The sequence below is a fragment of the Aspergillus heteromorphus genome (assembly GCF_003184545.1).
Source record: "Aspergillus heteromorphus CBS 117.55 chromosome Unknown BO70scaffold_27, whole genome shotgun sequence".
Taxonomy (NCBI): domain Eukaryota; kingdom Fungi; phylum Ascomycota; class Eurotiomycetes; order Eurotiales; family Aspergillaceae; genus Aspergillus; species Aspergillus heteromorphus.
This window is the reverse complement of record NW_020290432.1, coordinates 332633-348377: the sequence shown is the minus strand read 5'-3', so window position 1 is coordinate 348377 and position 15745 is coordinate 332633. Positions and strand designations below refer to the sequence as shown.

Here is a 15745-nt window from a genome sequence, read left to right as displayed (position 1 = left end):
GTCCTTCTCCCCCTTCCTGATATGCTTGCTTGTGTGCGAGTCCATTCCCGCTGTCCATCGGATTTGCCACTGTTCTGTCCTGCTTCTGTAACCCACCACTCTCGGCTAACTGACTTGGGGATCCAGAATATATCAACAGACGCCACTTCTCCGGACCAGCGGCCTTCTGCTCATAAGCGTCTACTCGGAATCAGTCTGACCCCTGCAGACCCCAGACCACCTCACACTTTTCTGAAACCCATCTCTGTGTCCGTTTACACAATCCCGGCCGGATGCCATACACTGCGCCGTTGAAGACGTCGCCCTTCGCGCAGCATATCGAACATTCCGAACTCACCCCTCAATCCTGCCCTAGCTCCCCCACGGCTGTCACGTCGCCGCCTCCACGCCAGCATCTCCCGCGATCATATTCCTCGACCTCCTATGTTCGGAGGCATCGGAGAAGTCCCTCCAATAGCAAGGTGTTCGTCTTTCCATCCTCGGACAGCCATTCAAAGGTGGATCATGCAATCGATACCCATGCCAGCATCCGGTCGTCCCCCCCGCCTCTGAGTGATGCTGTCATCCCTCCCGGGGCCCTGATTTCACCTCCCGAGTCTGCCCCCAATTCGAGTGATGAAGAGCTATCATACCGATCTCAGGACGGGCTCCAGCTGGAGAAATTGGAGGCTGCTGTAAGGTCAATTGAGCAGAGACGAGTCTCCTCCCCAGAGAGACACCCGCTGGACATGCAGCCGTCATCGAGCATGGCAGCTATCTCCGGTGGTCCCGTTAGGCCTCCCCACCCACCTCTATCTCGGGAGGCTCGCAAGATATCTCACTCCCGATCGGCCACAGAAACCTCAATTGATGCCAAGCACGAAGAGGCCCTGACCAGCTCCCCGGAGGAAAGCGACCGCGATGACGAGCCTCGGGCCAAACATCCCATGGTACGTAAGAAGTCAGGAGAACTTGTGAGACCGGCTCTCCGTCCATCCTCGTCTCGAAGGCGTCCATCCAGCATGCCGGGGACTCCGACATTCTCAAAGGCCGTCCATTTCGATGCCCAGCTGGAACATATCCGCCATTTCCTGCAGCTTGATAGACCTCAAGCTGTGAGCGCCGATACATCCCCAGTGGAGGACTATAACGCGGCAGGGGAGTTTCCGTTTAGCAAGAAAAGCCATGGTCAAACGTCCACCGTGTGGGAGCTTAGCCTGACGAACTTCCCAAGCGACATCGCCTCCCGGGCCACGCAACGCGTTCGATTGGAGCGTTTGTATTTATCCTCGGATAAAAACACCATGATTGGAGTTGTCGGGGTCGCCAACTTAGCCTACCACAAGCATGTTGCCGCCCGGTTCACCCTAGACCATTGGAAGACAGTTTCCGAGGTATCGGCAGAGTTCAGCGATGCTGGTCGACGGAAACTTTCTGATGATGGTTATGACCGGTTTTCGTTCAATATAAAGTTGGACGACCAGACGAATCTGGAGAAGAAAACGATGTTTGTTTGCGTTCGTTATAACGTCGGCGGCCAGGAGTACTGGGACAACAACAATTCGCAGAACTATCAGGTCAACTTTATCAAAACCACCAAAATGAAACCTGAGGCCCCGGCACCGCCTCCCGCGAAGCCTCGCGCTTCTTTGCCTCGTAGCAGGAGCTTCGCTGGTTCCAACAATCGGCCGCACTCAATGCCTCCTTCCTTTGATACCTTTTCGGAGATGGACAATTATACCTCGTTTGGCAGTCCACCGAAGAATGCCAAAGTGAAGCCATTGGCCGACGATGACCCGAATGATGTTGAAACAGTTGCCCCGATACGTCGCGACAAGCAAGGCCACCAGGTTTTTGGAAATCGCTACGATTTTGAAGCCTCCTTGTCTGCAGCCATGCAGACCAAGCAGGCCCATGATCGTACGACACTGACAGCACGAGCAAAGTCTCATGCCCCATCGCGTGGCCACCATGGACAGACCCCAGACAAGAGAACGAGCCCGAAGACTGAAAATGCACCTTCGGTCAGCAAGGCTAGTCCACAGACCACACCCTTCAACCACCACAAACCCTCCACCCTTGTTTCCAGCAAGCCACATCGCGAATCCTCCGTGTACAAAGAGCTGGTCGACAAATACTGCTTCTTTGGATCCACCAATTTCTCAGCTGGCCCTGATGGTCCCGCGACGGCAACCAGGGATTTTGGGAGCCGGTCGGGGTCTAGCAGCAGTTCCAGCTCGGTATCCCCATGCTCGTCCCCTCGCATGTCCCCTCGCGCAGAAGCAGCCCCCTCCTCGCCGAACCACACCGGCTATCAATACATCCAGAACAGCTTTCTGAATGAAACAAAGACGCCCGCTATCATTCAAGGTTGAATGAACCTTTCACGATTTAGACTTGGCTGTTGTCTTATAAGCCTTGACACAAATGACCTTTTTAACATATCTACCCGGCCCGGGTTGTTCGTCTAGAACGACACGGGGCATTCCTGTCTCTTCCCGGTGATGGGATAGGACGTTGAACAATGATGTTCACGCCCAGGAATACTTGACTTTTGAACCCAATTATCTAATACGGAGTACCGCACGTTGTCTATGAAGCCGTATCATGGCGGCCATCCCAACAGTCTTCGTCCTTACCATTGGTGGTGTACCTCCTCGAGCATCGATGCACGGCCCTTTGCGATGTGCCATAAACCGCGAGGGCAGTCCTCCATGCCGAGCTTGTACTTCATTTGCTTTACATAAACCGACGATACAAGGGAGGCTACAGTGTTTGTTGAGGTGCGGCTATGATTGTTTAATGATGACGATTATGATTTGACGTCCTCTCTGTTCTCTTTGTTCTCTTCTTCTTTTTGTTTTTTGTTACATTCTTCTCTGCTCAATCGACAGAATCGACTCTGCTGTTTCAATGGTATGCAATCGCGCGGTGGCTCTTGAGCAGCATGAGCGGCGTCCCTCCAGGCTGGGACGAGACGCAGCATCTGCCCATGAAAAAGTACTGGCATCCTAATGCATTTGCATCGTTGTTGCTGTCCATCATCTACTTGCGCTGGTGGCTAATGTTTGTACGGCGTCTGGAACATATCTTGCCTTCACGATTGTCCTTTTTCTGTATTCTGTATTTGAATCCTTTGATGTGGGAGGGGTAGGGGGAGGCGGAGGGGGAGTCGAGTCGATTATTTCTATGCTCTTGTTGCATTGTTCCTGAGGGCTGGCTGTGCTGGTTTTCCTGTATTTATCGGAATTGATCTGAGGGGAGTTTTGGTCCGTGATGATATTGAGGTTCCTGAGAGACGCGACCGTAGTGATAGTTAGATAGAGTAGTATCTACGGAGTAGAAGGCAAATGCCAAGTTCCACGTGACCGGCTACCCGCGTGGCGCCTTCCCTCGCTCGCCCGGGAAGGAGGCCAGGGCGGCGGGCGGGCGGCGCGCCAACCTGCAACGCCCGAAATCACCACCTCGAAAGCGGTCGTTCATAACGCGCTTTTTCCCAGCCGCCGCCCGCCAATCAGCGCCCGCCATTGCTTTTTGACCCTTCCAGATCACCTTCTGGGGCTTAGTCATTCACCTTCCAGGGGCCAGGGCGAGATCACGCTCTCGCTTGCCGCACACCGCCCGAAATCCATATAAACCGGGGGCTCCTCTCCCGCCCGCGCCTTCTCGCCCTCTCTCCTGATTCTTCTTCCCCTCTTGCAACCCTCTCAACGACCGGCCCGCCACGCGTCACCTCCGACCATCCATCCATCCAACCACCACCTCTTCCATCAAGAATTCATCTCACTTAATCTTCCCATCCCTCTTACAAGATGACTGGACGTAAGTATTCTTGAATTCATTCTGCTTCCAAGCCGGCAGCGCCTGAAGTGCATCCGGATGACTCTGGGTGCACCTGCACTTACCCCCCACCTCCCCTGGCCACACGTGATCACGTACCCGATGCTGCCCACGCGTCGTGTCTCGCGAATCCCCTCATCGTCCCATCCTCTCCCCAACCCACTCGACACTTGTTCTGTCCATCATGATGGCCACGCTGGAACTACACCTTTGCTCTCTGACCCAAGGATCGTTCAACATGCTAACTCTCCCATCTTACAGGCGGAAAGGGAGGCAAGGGTCTCGGCAAGGGAGGCGCCAAGCGTCACCGTAAGATCTTGCGTGACAACATCCAGGGTATCACTAAGCCCGCCATCCGCCGTCTCGCTCGCCGTGGTGGTGTCAAGCGTATTTCTGCCATGATCTACGAGGAGACCCGCGGTGTGCTCAAGTCCTTCCTCGAGTCCGTCATCCGTGACGCCGTCACCTACACCGAACACGCCAAGCGCAAGACCGTCACCTCCCTCGACGTCGTCTACGCCCTCAAGCGCCAGGGCCGCACCCTGTACGGTTTCGGTGGTTAAACTGTCTCCAACCGGACAAGAAATACAAAATAATGGACTTCGGTCGGCCTCCAGTCTTGCTGTGCATTACTATGCTCTTCTCTGTTCTGCTCTGAGCAAGCAAGTAGGCACTCGGATGAGCCGCGCGGGGTTGAAACTTTTACGGTTGACGCCTTCTCGTTTTTGATTGTGCTGTGGGTCGCTTTGAGGGCCCTTTTTCCTTTGATTGTTCTCGCGAATGGGATATGGGGTTTTAAGGATGGCTGGGTTTTTTTCTTAAATGTTTTCCTCTAGGATGGATGGATAGTTTACACCCATGGGTTATGGTATCGTATTGTGATTTTCTTTTCATGGGATGAAATGCAATGGATGATTCCTGCAGTTGATTGTACCTAGACAGTCTTCGGGCTTGATGGACAAAAAGGAAATGTAAACTGATAGCCATACCATCTTCCATAAATGGCACACATGCACAAATACCAGTAAATGCAAGATGTAACTCTAATGAGGACTGGAATGCCAGCAGTGAACCATCATACCACTCTTCATTGCTGCTGCTACCCTACTATTATATACCCGTCACATGCACCCCCGCACAGGCCACCAGAGAACATGACGTCAGGGCCTGGAGGCGCACCGGTTCGACAACCTCGGCCGGCTGGCGTGAGCACCACCTCCATTCATCATGCATTCTCGTCCTCATTCTCATCTATCCGATGGCCTGATGCTGATGCTGCACTATGATATCGTACTGCAACTATTGTCGTCCTACCTCAGCCTTTGTTCCGTCTAGTTTAGTTTAGTTGAGTGAATCTGTACACCCATACACCCCGTGGACAGCAGCAGTTGAGACGCACGCGCACACCCATATTTTACCTTGCAGCGGAAGCCTCGGGCTTCTTTGTTCATGCAGAATGCTGTCTGAAGACAGCGGCTCGGAGCTGGTATGTTTGTTGCCCTACAGGTCTTGATGGATGTTATCCAACTGTAAACACCTCGTGATAGGACTCCTACCAACTCTACCATCGATACGAAGAACCCCGACCGGAGAAGGATTGGAAGCGGGCTGCCCTGGCCGGCCCTGCACTCCCCGCGCTGGGAAATGCCCTGGCTGGTGCGGTGGGGTCGGCGCTGTCCAATGTCGCTACGTACCCGCTGAGTCTCATTGTTGCCAGACTACAGACGCAGAGGGTACGGGGAACAAATAAAGAGAGCAGCAATACGGATGCAGGGGGCAGTGAGAAGAAGGGTCAGGGAGTCGAGGAGGAGGAGGAAGAGGATTACACCGGCGTCATCGACGCAGCGCGCAAGATATACGCCCAGGAAGGCATCGCAGCCTTTTACACCGGTCTAGCGCAGGATACCTTCAAGTCTGTGGCAGACTCATTCCTTTTCTTCCTCGCCTACGAGTTCTTCCGCCAGCGGAGGATCAGGGCCCGGTTTGGGAATACCCGGCGGAGCAAGCATACGGTTCTTCCGGTGTTGGATGAGCTGGCGGTTGGGGTTCTGGCGGGAGCGTTTGCGAAGTTATTTACGACGCCGTTGGCGAATATCGTGGCCAGGAAGCAGACGTCGAAGTCTCGTGCCGGTACCAAGGAGATTGCGGCCCGTATTCGGGCGGAGAAGGGCCTCCGCGGGTTTTGGTCGGGGTATTCGGCTTCGTTGATCTTGACGCTGAATCCGTCGATTACGTTTTTCTTGAACGAGGTGCTGAAGTTTAGTTTGCTGAAGAAGGATAAGAGACAGCGGCCGTCTGCAATGGCGACGTTCTTGTTGGCCGCCTTGAGCAAGTCCGCTGCTTCATCGGTCACATATCCGTTTTCCATGGCGAAGACGAGAGCGCAGGTCGCGGGTAATCAGCCCTCGTCAGCGGATGGGGGAGCGAAGCAGGAGGATGAGGGGATCTCGTTGACCCCGGCGATTATTGGGAATGTTCTCGCTATTGCACGCACGGAGGGCATGGCTACGCTGTATGCTGGTCTTCCGGGGGAGGTTCTTAAGGGGTTCTTCTCACATGGCTTTACGATGCTGGCGAAGGATGCTGTTTACTCTGCTATTGTGAAGAGCTACTACCTCCTACTTGTCGCCCTTCGACGATACCCGACCCCGGAGGAACTGCTGCAGCGCGCCCGCGAGCAAGCGGAGGAGTACGCAGACACGGCCCGGGAGGGTGCTCGCGATCTCGCGGAGAAGGCGCGGAGTGGCACAGAAGAAATCCTAAGTCACCAGACGGGCAGTGTGACGGTTGATATGACTTCGAGCGAGACGGGGGATGTGACGGGGTCGAATGAGACGGCGGAGATGGTGGGCGACTATGTGGAGGACGAGGGCGATGCGAAGGATCTCTACCACTGGTTTTGGGAAAAGGAAAAGTATGGGAAGGGTTAAATAGGTACTAGTATTAGTAGCAGTAGTGCGATAGTGGGTTTGATGCTAGTGTATTTCGATTTCGATTCCGTGTCTCCATGATGTTCTTGACCGGTGGATCCGAGCCGCGATCGACCCGTGGCTCTGGCGCGGGCTCTGGCTTTGGCTGCCCGCCCCATTCGCTCTCCAACCACCGCCTGTTTACTTCCTCTTCCTCCTTCTCTCTCTTCCTCGACCCTTTCCTCTCCCGGTGTCTCCCTCAACCTCACATCTCCATGTCGGCCGAACCACATTCCAGTCCTCTCGGGGACCTGGAGAAGGAACTCACCTGCTCAGTAAGTTCCCTGTTTTCTCAGCCACGGAAAAGAAACCCACCACCAGTCTAGCGTGGGGGATTTGCGGAATGCGGTCTGCGTCTCCCCGCCATGAGCCGCTGGGCGTCCCTTGCTTGACCGACTCCTCCAATCCTTCGCGATTCTGGAATGATATGCCAGGCACCTTATCGGGAACAGCGAGGGCCAATACCCCCTTCTAGCTAAATCTACACGCTACACAGGATTCCAAACCATACTTACTGACACCCCCCCCCTCCCTCAGATCTGCACGGACCTTCTCTACCAGCCTCTCACCCTCCTGAACTGCCTGCATACCTTCTGCGGCTCCTGTCTGAAAGAATGGTTCTCAGCCCAAGCATCTCGCCCCAGCTCCTCCGTCCGCTTCACCTGCCCCTCCTGTCGCGCCGGCGTTCGCGAAACCCGCCCCAATGCCACCGTCACCACATTACTGGATATGATCATCACAGCGACTCCGGACAAAGATCGACCGGATGCGGAGAAGGAGGAGATTGCGAGGAGATATAAGCCGGGGGACTCGGTTTTTCCTGCGTTGCCTGCGGAGAGGAGCCCCGCTGGATCGGATGATGAGGATCGGAGACTAATGCAGGAGGTTCGGGAACTTAGTTTGCAAGAGAGTCGAGCGAGGACGACGACGACGACCGGTCAGCGGTCCAGGCAATCGTCGCGGAGTCGGCGGAATGAGAGTACGGATCGGGATGCATCGTCGCGACGGCGCCGCGAGGAGGATCGTGCTGCGCGGCGACAGCGGCCTGCGCCAGCCCGGCTCGGGGAGGATCTTTCGGAGCGGACGAGACGCATCGAGCATCAGTCTAGTCTGCGGTCGTTGTTGAGCTTGTCGGATACGGAGACCATGCAGGAGGAGATTCTGCGGCAGATCTTCGAGGAGGGGCTGTTGGATGATATTGATTTGGATAATCTGGGCCCGTCGCAGGAGGAGGAGCTTAGTGAGCGCATTGCTGATGCATATCGGCGGCGGCACAGGCTGCGTTCGCGATCGCAGCAGCGGTTGGAACATGATGCGCGACAGGCGGCGTCGCAGTCTCGTCCTCGTTCGCAGTCGATGCAGAGACCCCAGGATACTGCGACACCGAGGGAGTCAGCTCGGAACCCTCCCGTGTCTAGGCCGTATCTGCTTGATCCGCTTGTGTCGCGGAATGAGGCCCCCGGTCATCATAGACGTCTGTCAGAGCAGGGCAGCGCGCAGCGGAGAACGTCTCCTGTGGCTGTGAACCCGGCGTCTTCGTCGGAGGTTACGCTACGGCCTGCGGCGCGGTCATCGAGTGATATGGTTGCAGATCGTCCTCGGAACTCGCAGGCTGCACGAGTCAGGGCTGCAGAGTCAAGTACACTGCGGTCACGACGCGCAACGGCTTCTGAGCGCACCATCCCGAATATATGGGTCGAGAATTCTAGGGAACGCGCGATACGACGAGCTCCAGGGAGGGTCTCGATAGATTCTCCCAGAGTAGTCGCATCGCCGGATTATACGCGGAATGGCTCCTGGCCGGCAAGTCCCGAGGTGAATGTGCCTGCAACTGGTTCTTTATCGGCACAGGTTGGAGGTCCATCCAGACCGGAGTCACGATCCCGTCCCTCCTCGTCCCGGTCGAATGCGCCTCCCCGATCAGCAATTTCGTTCACGGAGCCGTCTATTTCGTGTGACCGGTGCAGTAAGCCGAATATTCAATATGAGCTGCATAAGAAGTGTCTGAAATGCAAAGATGGTGAATACTATCTCTGCCTCCGATGCTATAGGACTGGTCGCGGGTGTTTAGACTGGCCGGGCTTTGGGGCATCAGCGGAAGAAAGTTTTGAACGCATCCTCGCTTCGTCGAACGGCCAGCCTCAACCGTCACCCGAATCGCAGCAGCATATCCTGCTGTCCTGCAAGTACCGTCGCGCTCCAAGCACGGCCTACCGCTCTGACAGAGACGGACGAGTTTTCACCACCGACGACCCTGCGCGCAGGTTACAAACCGGCCTCTTCTGCGACAGCTGCCATTCTCCCGCAGACGACTGCTACTGGAAATGCGACCAATGCAACGAAGGCGACTGGGGGTTTTGCAATCGCTGCGTTAACCAAGGCCGATGCTGCACGCACGCCCTGCTCCCTATCTGCCGCATAGCCCCAGAGAGCGCATCCCCAACAGTCACCACCAACAGCAACCCCTCCACCGAAACGTACAAGATCCTCTCCATCGCCACAAACTGCGACATTTGCGCCCATCCCATACCCGACTCCACCCCTCGCTTCCACTGCCTCCAATGCAACGACGGCGACTACGACGTCTGCACGAACTGCTACATCCGTCTCGTCGCGATCGGCAAAATCCGCAAAGAAAACGGCCACAACGGCTGGCGTCGCTGCCTGAAAGGCCACCGGATGGCCGTCATCGGGTTCGATGACCACGACCAAGATGAACAAGGCCAACGCCGCATCATCGTCCACGACCTTGTCGGCGGCCGCGCCCTGAACGATGACCACCTCCAGCCGTCTCCCACCGCCGCCGCCACGCCCTCGCCGCTCTCCCCTCACATTCAGCAAACTATCGAACATCCCAACGTCGCCTCTCCCGAACTCGGCTCCGGTGACTGGAGCTGGAAAGAGGGCACCGAACGCCGGAAAAAGGCCTCTCGTTTTAGACCCTGGACTGTTGGCGATCGTGACCGTGATCGTGACCGCGATCGGACTTCGGAACCAAGCACCCCCACCCCCACCGCTGCCAGTTTCAATCTCTCATCCAATATCAACAACACCAACAACCCAGCAGCCTCCTCCCCTATCCCCTCCCGTCGATTCCCTCCGAACGGCGGCGTTGGTCTAGTTCTCCACGCCTTATGGTCATGGTATCCCGAGGACGGTGTCCAAGATGAACTGATGTTTCCGCGCGGCGCGGAGATCACTGAGGCGGAGAATATCAATGAGGATTGGTACTGGGGGTGTTATGCTGGTCTGACGGGACTGTTTCCGGGTTCGCATGTTTTTGTTGCGGCGGAGGTTGTTTAAAGATCTTTCTTTCTTTCTTCCTCTCACTATCAGACATACAAAAGATGCGGGTTTGGTTTGGTTTCTGGTTTCTGGTTTCTGTTTTTCTCCTTGTCGTTTTTCCCCCCCTGGCTTCTGATGCTGGTTTTCTTGTCTACGTGATTGCTTTCCTACGATTGACCTGATGATGACTCGATGATATTCTTTGATGTAGCTATATGCCGATTACGATACGATGAGATGAGGAATACGAATTCGAATGAATGCTGCTTATGCATGGTTTCTGTCTTTACAAAAGAAATATATTCCTGTTTTACATTTGATTCTGTTTCCCTCACTTGGGTTTAGTACCTGTTCCAATACAGAGTTTTAAACTAGGTAGCCATGGTAGTTAGCAGGTAGCAGGTAGCAGGTAGCAGGTAGCAGGTAGCAGGTAACAGATAACAGGCACCCAACCCAGTTCTCAGAATCCAACAAAGAAAGCAACTACTGTACAGCTTCAATTACAGCCACCTAGAGGGCACCGTCGTACCATAGATAAGTACTTAAGTAGATGACAAGCCGATGAACTCATCGAAATGACCAAGTATATTCAAAGGACTATATATTTACCCACTTAAGAGGCAAAGCAATGTGAATGTAGGTCAACGAACGAAACCGATCTGGAAGTGAACGTCTCACAACTTAAGGGGGTCGTGCTCAATTGATACGATACCCTCCCTTTCCCCCCCCCCTGGCGCGCCCCTCGCTCGACCGACGTCCCCTCTGGTTTCATTGACGGGCCGGAAGTACTAGTAGTAAGTTTAGCCTGAGCAAGGCTCACCATATCAAGTAGTTATCAAAAAGGGGAAAGTACGGCGTAGCTAGTTTACTGTGACTACCGGTAAGGGTAAGTGGGCAGTAGGCCTGACTACTACTATATGTAAGTGGGTAAGTGAAAACGTGCATTAAAGTTGGACACTGGAGGTACAGGGGAGGAGAATAGTCAGAATAGTAGTAGTAGTAGTAGAAGAAGAAGAAGAACAATAAGAAGAAAGAAAGAGAAACAAAAGCACAATACCGCCAGCTAATCTAAGCTACTACCTATCCGTAACCCGAACCCAGAAAGCAAATAAGTTGTACAGTTTCGATACCCGGCCGTTGTCTGTCATTGATTGTATCGTGTGTCGTCATGTTGTAAGGAAGGAAGGAAGGAAGGAGGGTGTGAGAATTAGAGGATGGGGTTGGGTTATTAGAAGCGAGAGGGTAAGAAGGGTGGGGGAGAAAATGGTCGAACGGGAGAAGAAGAGCCAGAGAGGGACGTTGAGAATTACGCCAATAACGCAACCATCAACCGCTGGTAATCACCACTCGTCTCGCCCCTCACCCTGTCAATCAGATCCTTCCCGTACCGGACACGGTACGCGCGCTTGACCTGATCCAAGTGTTGAGGATTCCAGTGCACGCGGACCACCCTGATGACCAATCTCTCATCCTTCGTGCCCATACCCTTCATGCAATCCTCGAGCTGCTCGGCATCATGCATGGCTGGATCTAGCGCCGTCCGGAGCATATGCAGCAGCGCGTCTTTCATATGGCCCGAGAACTCCTTCTCAATGTGCTTATCCAGCTGGATATTATACCGGGTGGAGAAAGCGTGGTTGATAGCGCGCAGCTCGTTGTCGGAGGCGCGGGCAAAGATGCCGCAGACTTCTTCGACGTTGTTGACGACGCGGGCGGCAGTGGCGCCGTGGAGGGATTTGGCCTCCGCCTCGATGATGGTGGGGTCGAGGGGGGCAGATTCTTCATGACGGGTTGCGCGAAGAACCATGGAGAAGAGGCCCAGGGTCTTGAAGGAGAGGTCGCCCTCAACGTCTTTTTGGAGCGTGTGTTGGTGGGTCCGTTCGTATACGGATTTGATGGAGGTGAGGTCGGCGTTGGAGCGCGAGAGAACGACGTCGTTGAGGAGCCATTCCTTCGTCCCGACTCCCTCGATGGAGTCCCGCGCGCAGGTCACGTCGTGGCGGAGTGGGCCGTCGATGAGCGCAAGGAGGCCCTGTCGGAAGTAGCCGCTCGTTTCGGATTTGATGTCCTTGTAGAGGTCCCGCTGGATGTGCTGCGTGTAGGTGGATCGTACGGCGGACATCTGCAGGGGGTCGAGCTTGGCGAGGACCTGAATCAGGGCCTTTTGGTCGGTTCCGAATCCTTTCATCGCGCGGCGGAGCTGGTCGGCTTGCGCACGAAAGTCACCGATGGCTTGTTGCCCGGGGACATAGCCCGGAGATGGTAAAGAGGGGGGCGGGCCCTGGAATTGCGCTTGAGGTGGGTATGGAGATGGTGCGCCATAGGGGCCTCCAGGTGGAGGAGGGCCTTGTTGGTAAGCCTGTGGGGGTGGTGCATGGTGGTGATAGCCTTGGGGAGGTCCTTGGGGAGGACCTTGGTAAAAACCTTGTCCCGGGGGTGGGGGGCCTTGAGGATAAGGAGGCTGGCCATAAGGAGACGGAGGCTGCATAAATTGTTGTTGTTGATGTTGAGGATATCCGGGTTGATTCGGATGCGTCATAGGTGGGGGTTGGGGGTAGCCCTGAGGCGGGCCCTGTTGGGGAGGATATGGGGGTCCTGGAAAAATAGTCAGAGTGGCGTCGGAGTGCGGGGATATAGCGGGGATATAGCGGGGCACACATACTGTTCTGATTCATGATGGGTTGCAGGTCGGAGATAGTAAGGATGCAAGGATAAAATAAAGGAAGAGAAAAAGAACGAACAGGGAGACGGCAGGCGAGCGTATTTATTCCGCGCGATGGTGGAGCGAGTCATGATGAGAAGATGCCAAGCGGGAGGCAGTTCACGTTGGCCGTTTGGGACGAGTCAGCCACTCCCGGACCCCGGTTCCGTCAAGCACGTGCCGTGGCGCAGCGCAAGGCTGAGTCTCTGTGGGCCTTGCGCAGTAAAGTAGGCTTGCAGGCTGACGTCACGAATCTGCCCTGCAGAAATGCCGAAGGATCGATTACTATCAGTCGTGATCATTAATCTTTCACATCGTGGAAGGTGGGACTTTAGCTACTGGTGGCGGGTTCTCTTTCTTACCAAACATAAGGGGGTTCAGAGTTCAGACCTACGACTGATACTAATAGAATTAATATCTTCGGTGACTTTAATCAAGGCGCGAATACTAGTAGTAGTCCTTTTGTTATTTACTTATTCTAGACAGTCTCTTTTAATATTATAAATACCACCAGATACATACATATATCTATCTAAAAAATTTCAGAATGTTAAGAATCTTACAAGAGATCTATACAATGATAATGCGTACTAATAGCAGGTCTATCTGATAACTAGGCTGATAAAAGGAGCGGCAATCCTAGGACAGAGTAGGGGTATTAACAATACTGCTCCAAGGGTACTACTATTAAGAAGATTATGAAATATCCCTTAATAGTAGACTTAACCCCCCTAGGACCCCCAACTCCCCTATTAAAACAACAACAACAACAACAAAAAATAAAAATAAATTCGCTAAATTAATGCTTCAAAGCCCACCGGAAAAGGCGATTCTTCCTCAACACCTGCTGGAAAATGGGGTCTAGACTCACCTGCATATCCCAGTCATTCCCCGGCCCCGCGGGCAATACGAGGCAGAACTTGTCGAGGAGCCCGAAGAATAACCGAAAATCGGCGACTTTGCCCAACTCCGGGCCAAAGTCGAAATCAAACACCCTCAAGTGTCGGATACTGGAGTACGAGATGTCTCCTCCCTTGATATACGTCTTGCTCCAATCGCGTTGCTCCTGCAAATGGGCCAGCACGCCGCGGACATACTGATCATCAATGCCGATGAGTTTCCGGCGCATGTTGGCGGCCATGTTGGCGATTTGCACCAATTCGTCCTCGCTGATGCCTAGTTCTTTTGCGGCCGCGCTTGCTTTGGATATGTCCACTAGATCAGCTGACCCCGACTGGCTCACTATCGCCATCGTGACCATATTTCCCATGTAGTGCGGAGGATAAGGGGGATCCATCCGACTCCGGGCATTCACGACATGGGCTACGGTGAAGTCCTCTTCCTCTGTTGTCTTGTGGCCCTCGCTCTGGCGGAGGGAGAGAGTCAACAGGGCCGTCATCACATCATAGCATGACAGAAACGAGGGAGGCTCATCTCCGGACCCTCCCTTCGTCAACAGGGAAGCGCAGGCCTTTTTCAGCGATTTCGCCTGCTGATTCGAGAACCTGAACCGGAACGTATCCAACTCCTTCGCCATCCTGTCCATAGCCGTAGACCACTTATCCCCCTCTATGCAATGAAACGGCTGTTCGGGGCTGTATGTCTCCGCAAAGTCCCTTACCGACTGCTTCACGGCTCTACTAGGAGATAATAACTGACGGCGCAACTGCAAGTCGTTCTGATGGGGAATCAACGGAGGGTGATCACTCTGACAGCACAGCGAAAGTGCCTCGAGGACGTTCCCAATTCCCGTTCCGTCGCTGACTCGGTGATTGAAAGTGAGAGCAAGGATGATCCCGTCAGTCATGACGTTTGCGACGAACCGTAGTATGGGCTGGCTGTTGCCGGGGTCCAGAACCGAAGGTAACGGGGCGTATCGTTCGGAGAAACGCACATCCTCGATTCCCGTGCACGTTGCTGTGTCCATCATGGTGCGAACTGACTCGGTTATGTGGTTTCGGATCCGGAGCATGGGGATTGCCTGGGACGCGGCCGATGGAGGCTGGATGCAGTGGACGTTGTCATGGTCGCGGTCGTCATCGTGGGAGGGTGCCACGTCTTTCGTCAGGAACGGGAGCAACTCGGTTAGATTGGCGAGACCTTTTTGGAGCGACCGAACGCCGCGCTGGGGATCTTTGAGGGGGAAGGAAAGATAGAACGTGAAGTACACCTTTGGGACGGTGTGGTCCAACGGGGAGAGGGTCTGGCTGGTAAGGCCGGAGCGCCTCATTTGGCTGAAGCTAGAAAACTTGATTCCGCTCTGCTTCTCGGATAAAGGCATGCAGATAGACCTTCGTGGTCGAGGGTGTCCGAGGAAATGAGAAGAAGGAGCTCCGGTTCGAGCAAGCCATGACCACGTCGCAATTGATTTCCGGAAAGAACTCATTGTCACAGATGCTTCAAAACATGTCGGAAAAGTAATACTTGCTTTCACGTAGTATGGAAGTGGTACTTAATGCGTGTGTTTTCCATATAAATCAAGTATGAAGTCAAAGCCTGCAGCAAAAGATTGCCTGGTTTGGCTCCCCCGGGAGTATTTGTACGATCTTTGGCTTCCCAGTCCAGTGGGAAACAAGATTTTGGGGTCAGTGACCTGCTTCCACCTCATCATAGATGGCAGGAGCTGGGTCGGGGTCCGCAAATCAGGTTGCAGGACGGCGGCCCGAGGCTGTCACGTCCGGTGGGTCGTGTCGGGAAGGTCCATGGTTTGTTTGCCCCGAGAATGTTCTCACAACATCGACAGATATGTAGATCTACGCTTAATCTTATGGCAAAGAATGGCTTCTTTGCCACTACTGTTGTTGGAGCCAACCAGCAGCCCAGCAGCCCTTTGTGTGATCATCTCAGGTGACTGACTGGCTTCGCTCCTTCTTCTTGTACGTAGCCTAGCTAGCATCACCTCTCAACCAACCACCAACCTTCTTGAACATTGCTTCTATCCTCCTCGTTACTATGATAATCGTCTACAATC

The 15745-nt window shown here is 54.3% G+C and overlaps 5 protein-coding genes across 5 annotated transcripts; 3 read left to right on the top strand and 2 right to left on the bottom strand.

Moving 5' to 3' along the window:
• Positions 1-165: 165 nt before the first annotated feature.
• Positions 166-2541, top strand: BO70DRAFT_121664 (protein phosphatase regulator GAC1). The gene has a single exon (XM_025537958.1). The coding sequence runs from the start codon at positions 273-275 to the stop codon at positions 2352-2354; it is 2082 nt and encodes a 693-aa protein (XP_025396316.1). The 5' UTR covers positions 166-272; the 3' UTR covers positions 2355-2541.
• A 1541-nt stretch (positions 2542-4082) lies between these two features.
• Positions 4083-4382, top strand: BO70DRAFT_298291 (histone H4; the record flags this gene model as incomplete). The annotated part of the gene is made up of 1 exon (XM_025539601.1): positions 4083-4382. A coding segment is annotated over one exon (300 nt), but the record flags the coding sequence as incomplete, so codon positions are not given.
• Positions 4383-4926: 544 nt separating this feature from the next.
• Positions 4927-10339, top strand: BO70DRAFT_382034 (uncharacterized protein). The gene is made up of 4 exons (XM_025545512.1): positions 4927-5305; positions 5367-6733; positions 6799-7063; positions 7326-10339. Exons 1-4 carry the CDS (start codon positions 5276-5278, stop codon positions 10089-10091), a joined length of 4428 nt encoding a protein of 1475 aa, XP_025396314.1. The 5' UTR covers positions 4927-5275; the 3' UTR covers positions 10092-10339.
• Positions 10340-11004: 665 nt separating this feature from the next.
• BO70DRAFT_321131 (annexin) lies at positions 11005-12837 on the bottom strand. Its single transcript, XM_025540503.1, has 2 exons — positions 12736-12837; positions 11005-12668 (listed from the first exon to the last, which is right to left on the bottom strand). The coding sequence occupies exons 1-2, from the start codon at positions 12746-12748 to the stop codon at positions 11380-11382; spliced, it is 1302 nt and encodes a 433-aa protein (XP_025396313.1). The 5' UTR covers positions 12749-12837; the 3' UTR covers positions 11005-11379.
• A 522-nt stretch (positions 12838-13359) lies between these two features.
• Positions 13360-15269, bottom strand: BO70DRAFT_365118 (O-acetyltransferase). Its single transcript, XM_025543986.1, has one exon. The coding sequence runs from the start codon at positions 15053-15055 to the stop codon at positions 13574-13576; it is 1482 nt and encodes a 493-aa protein (XP_025396312.1). The 5' UTR covers positions 15056-15269; the 3' UTR covers positions 13360-13573.
• Positions 15270-15745: the final 476 nt, after the last annotated feature.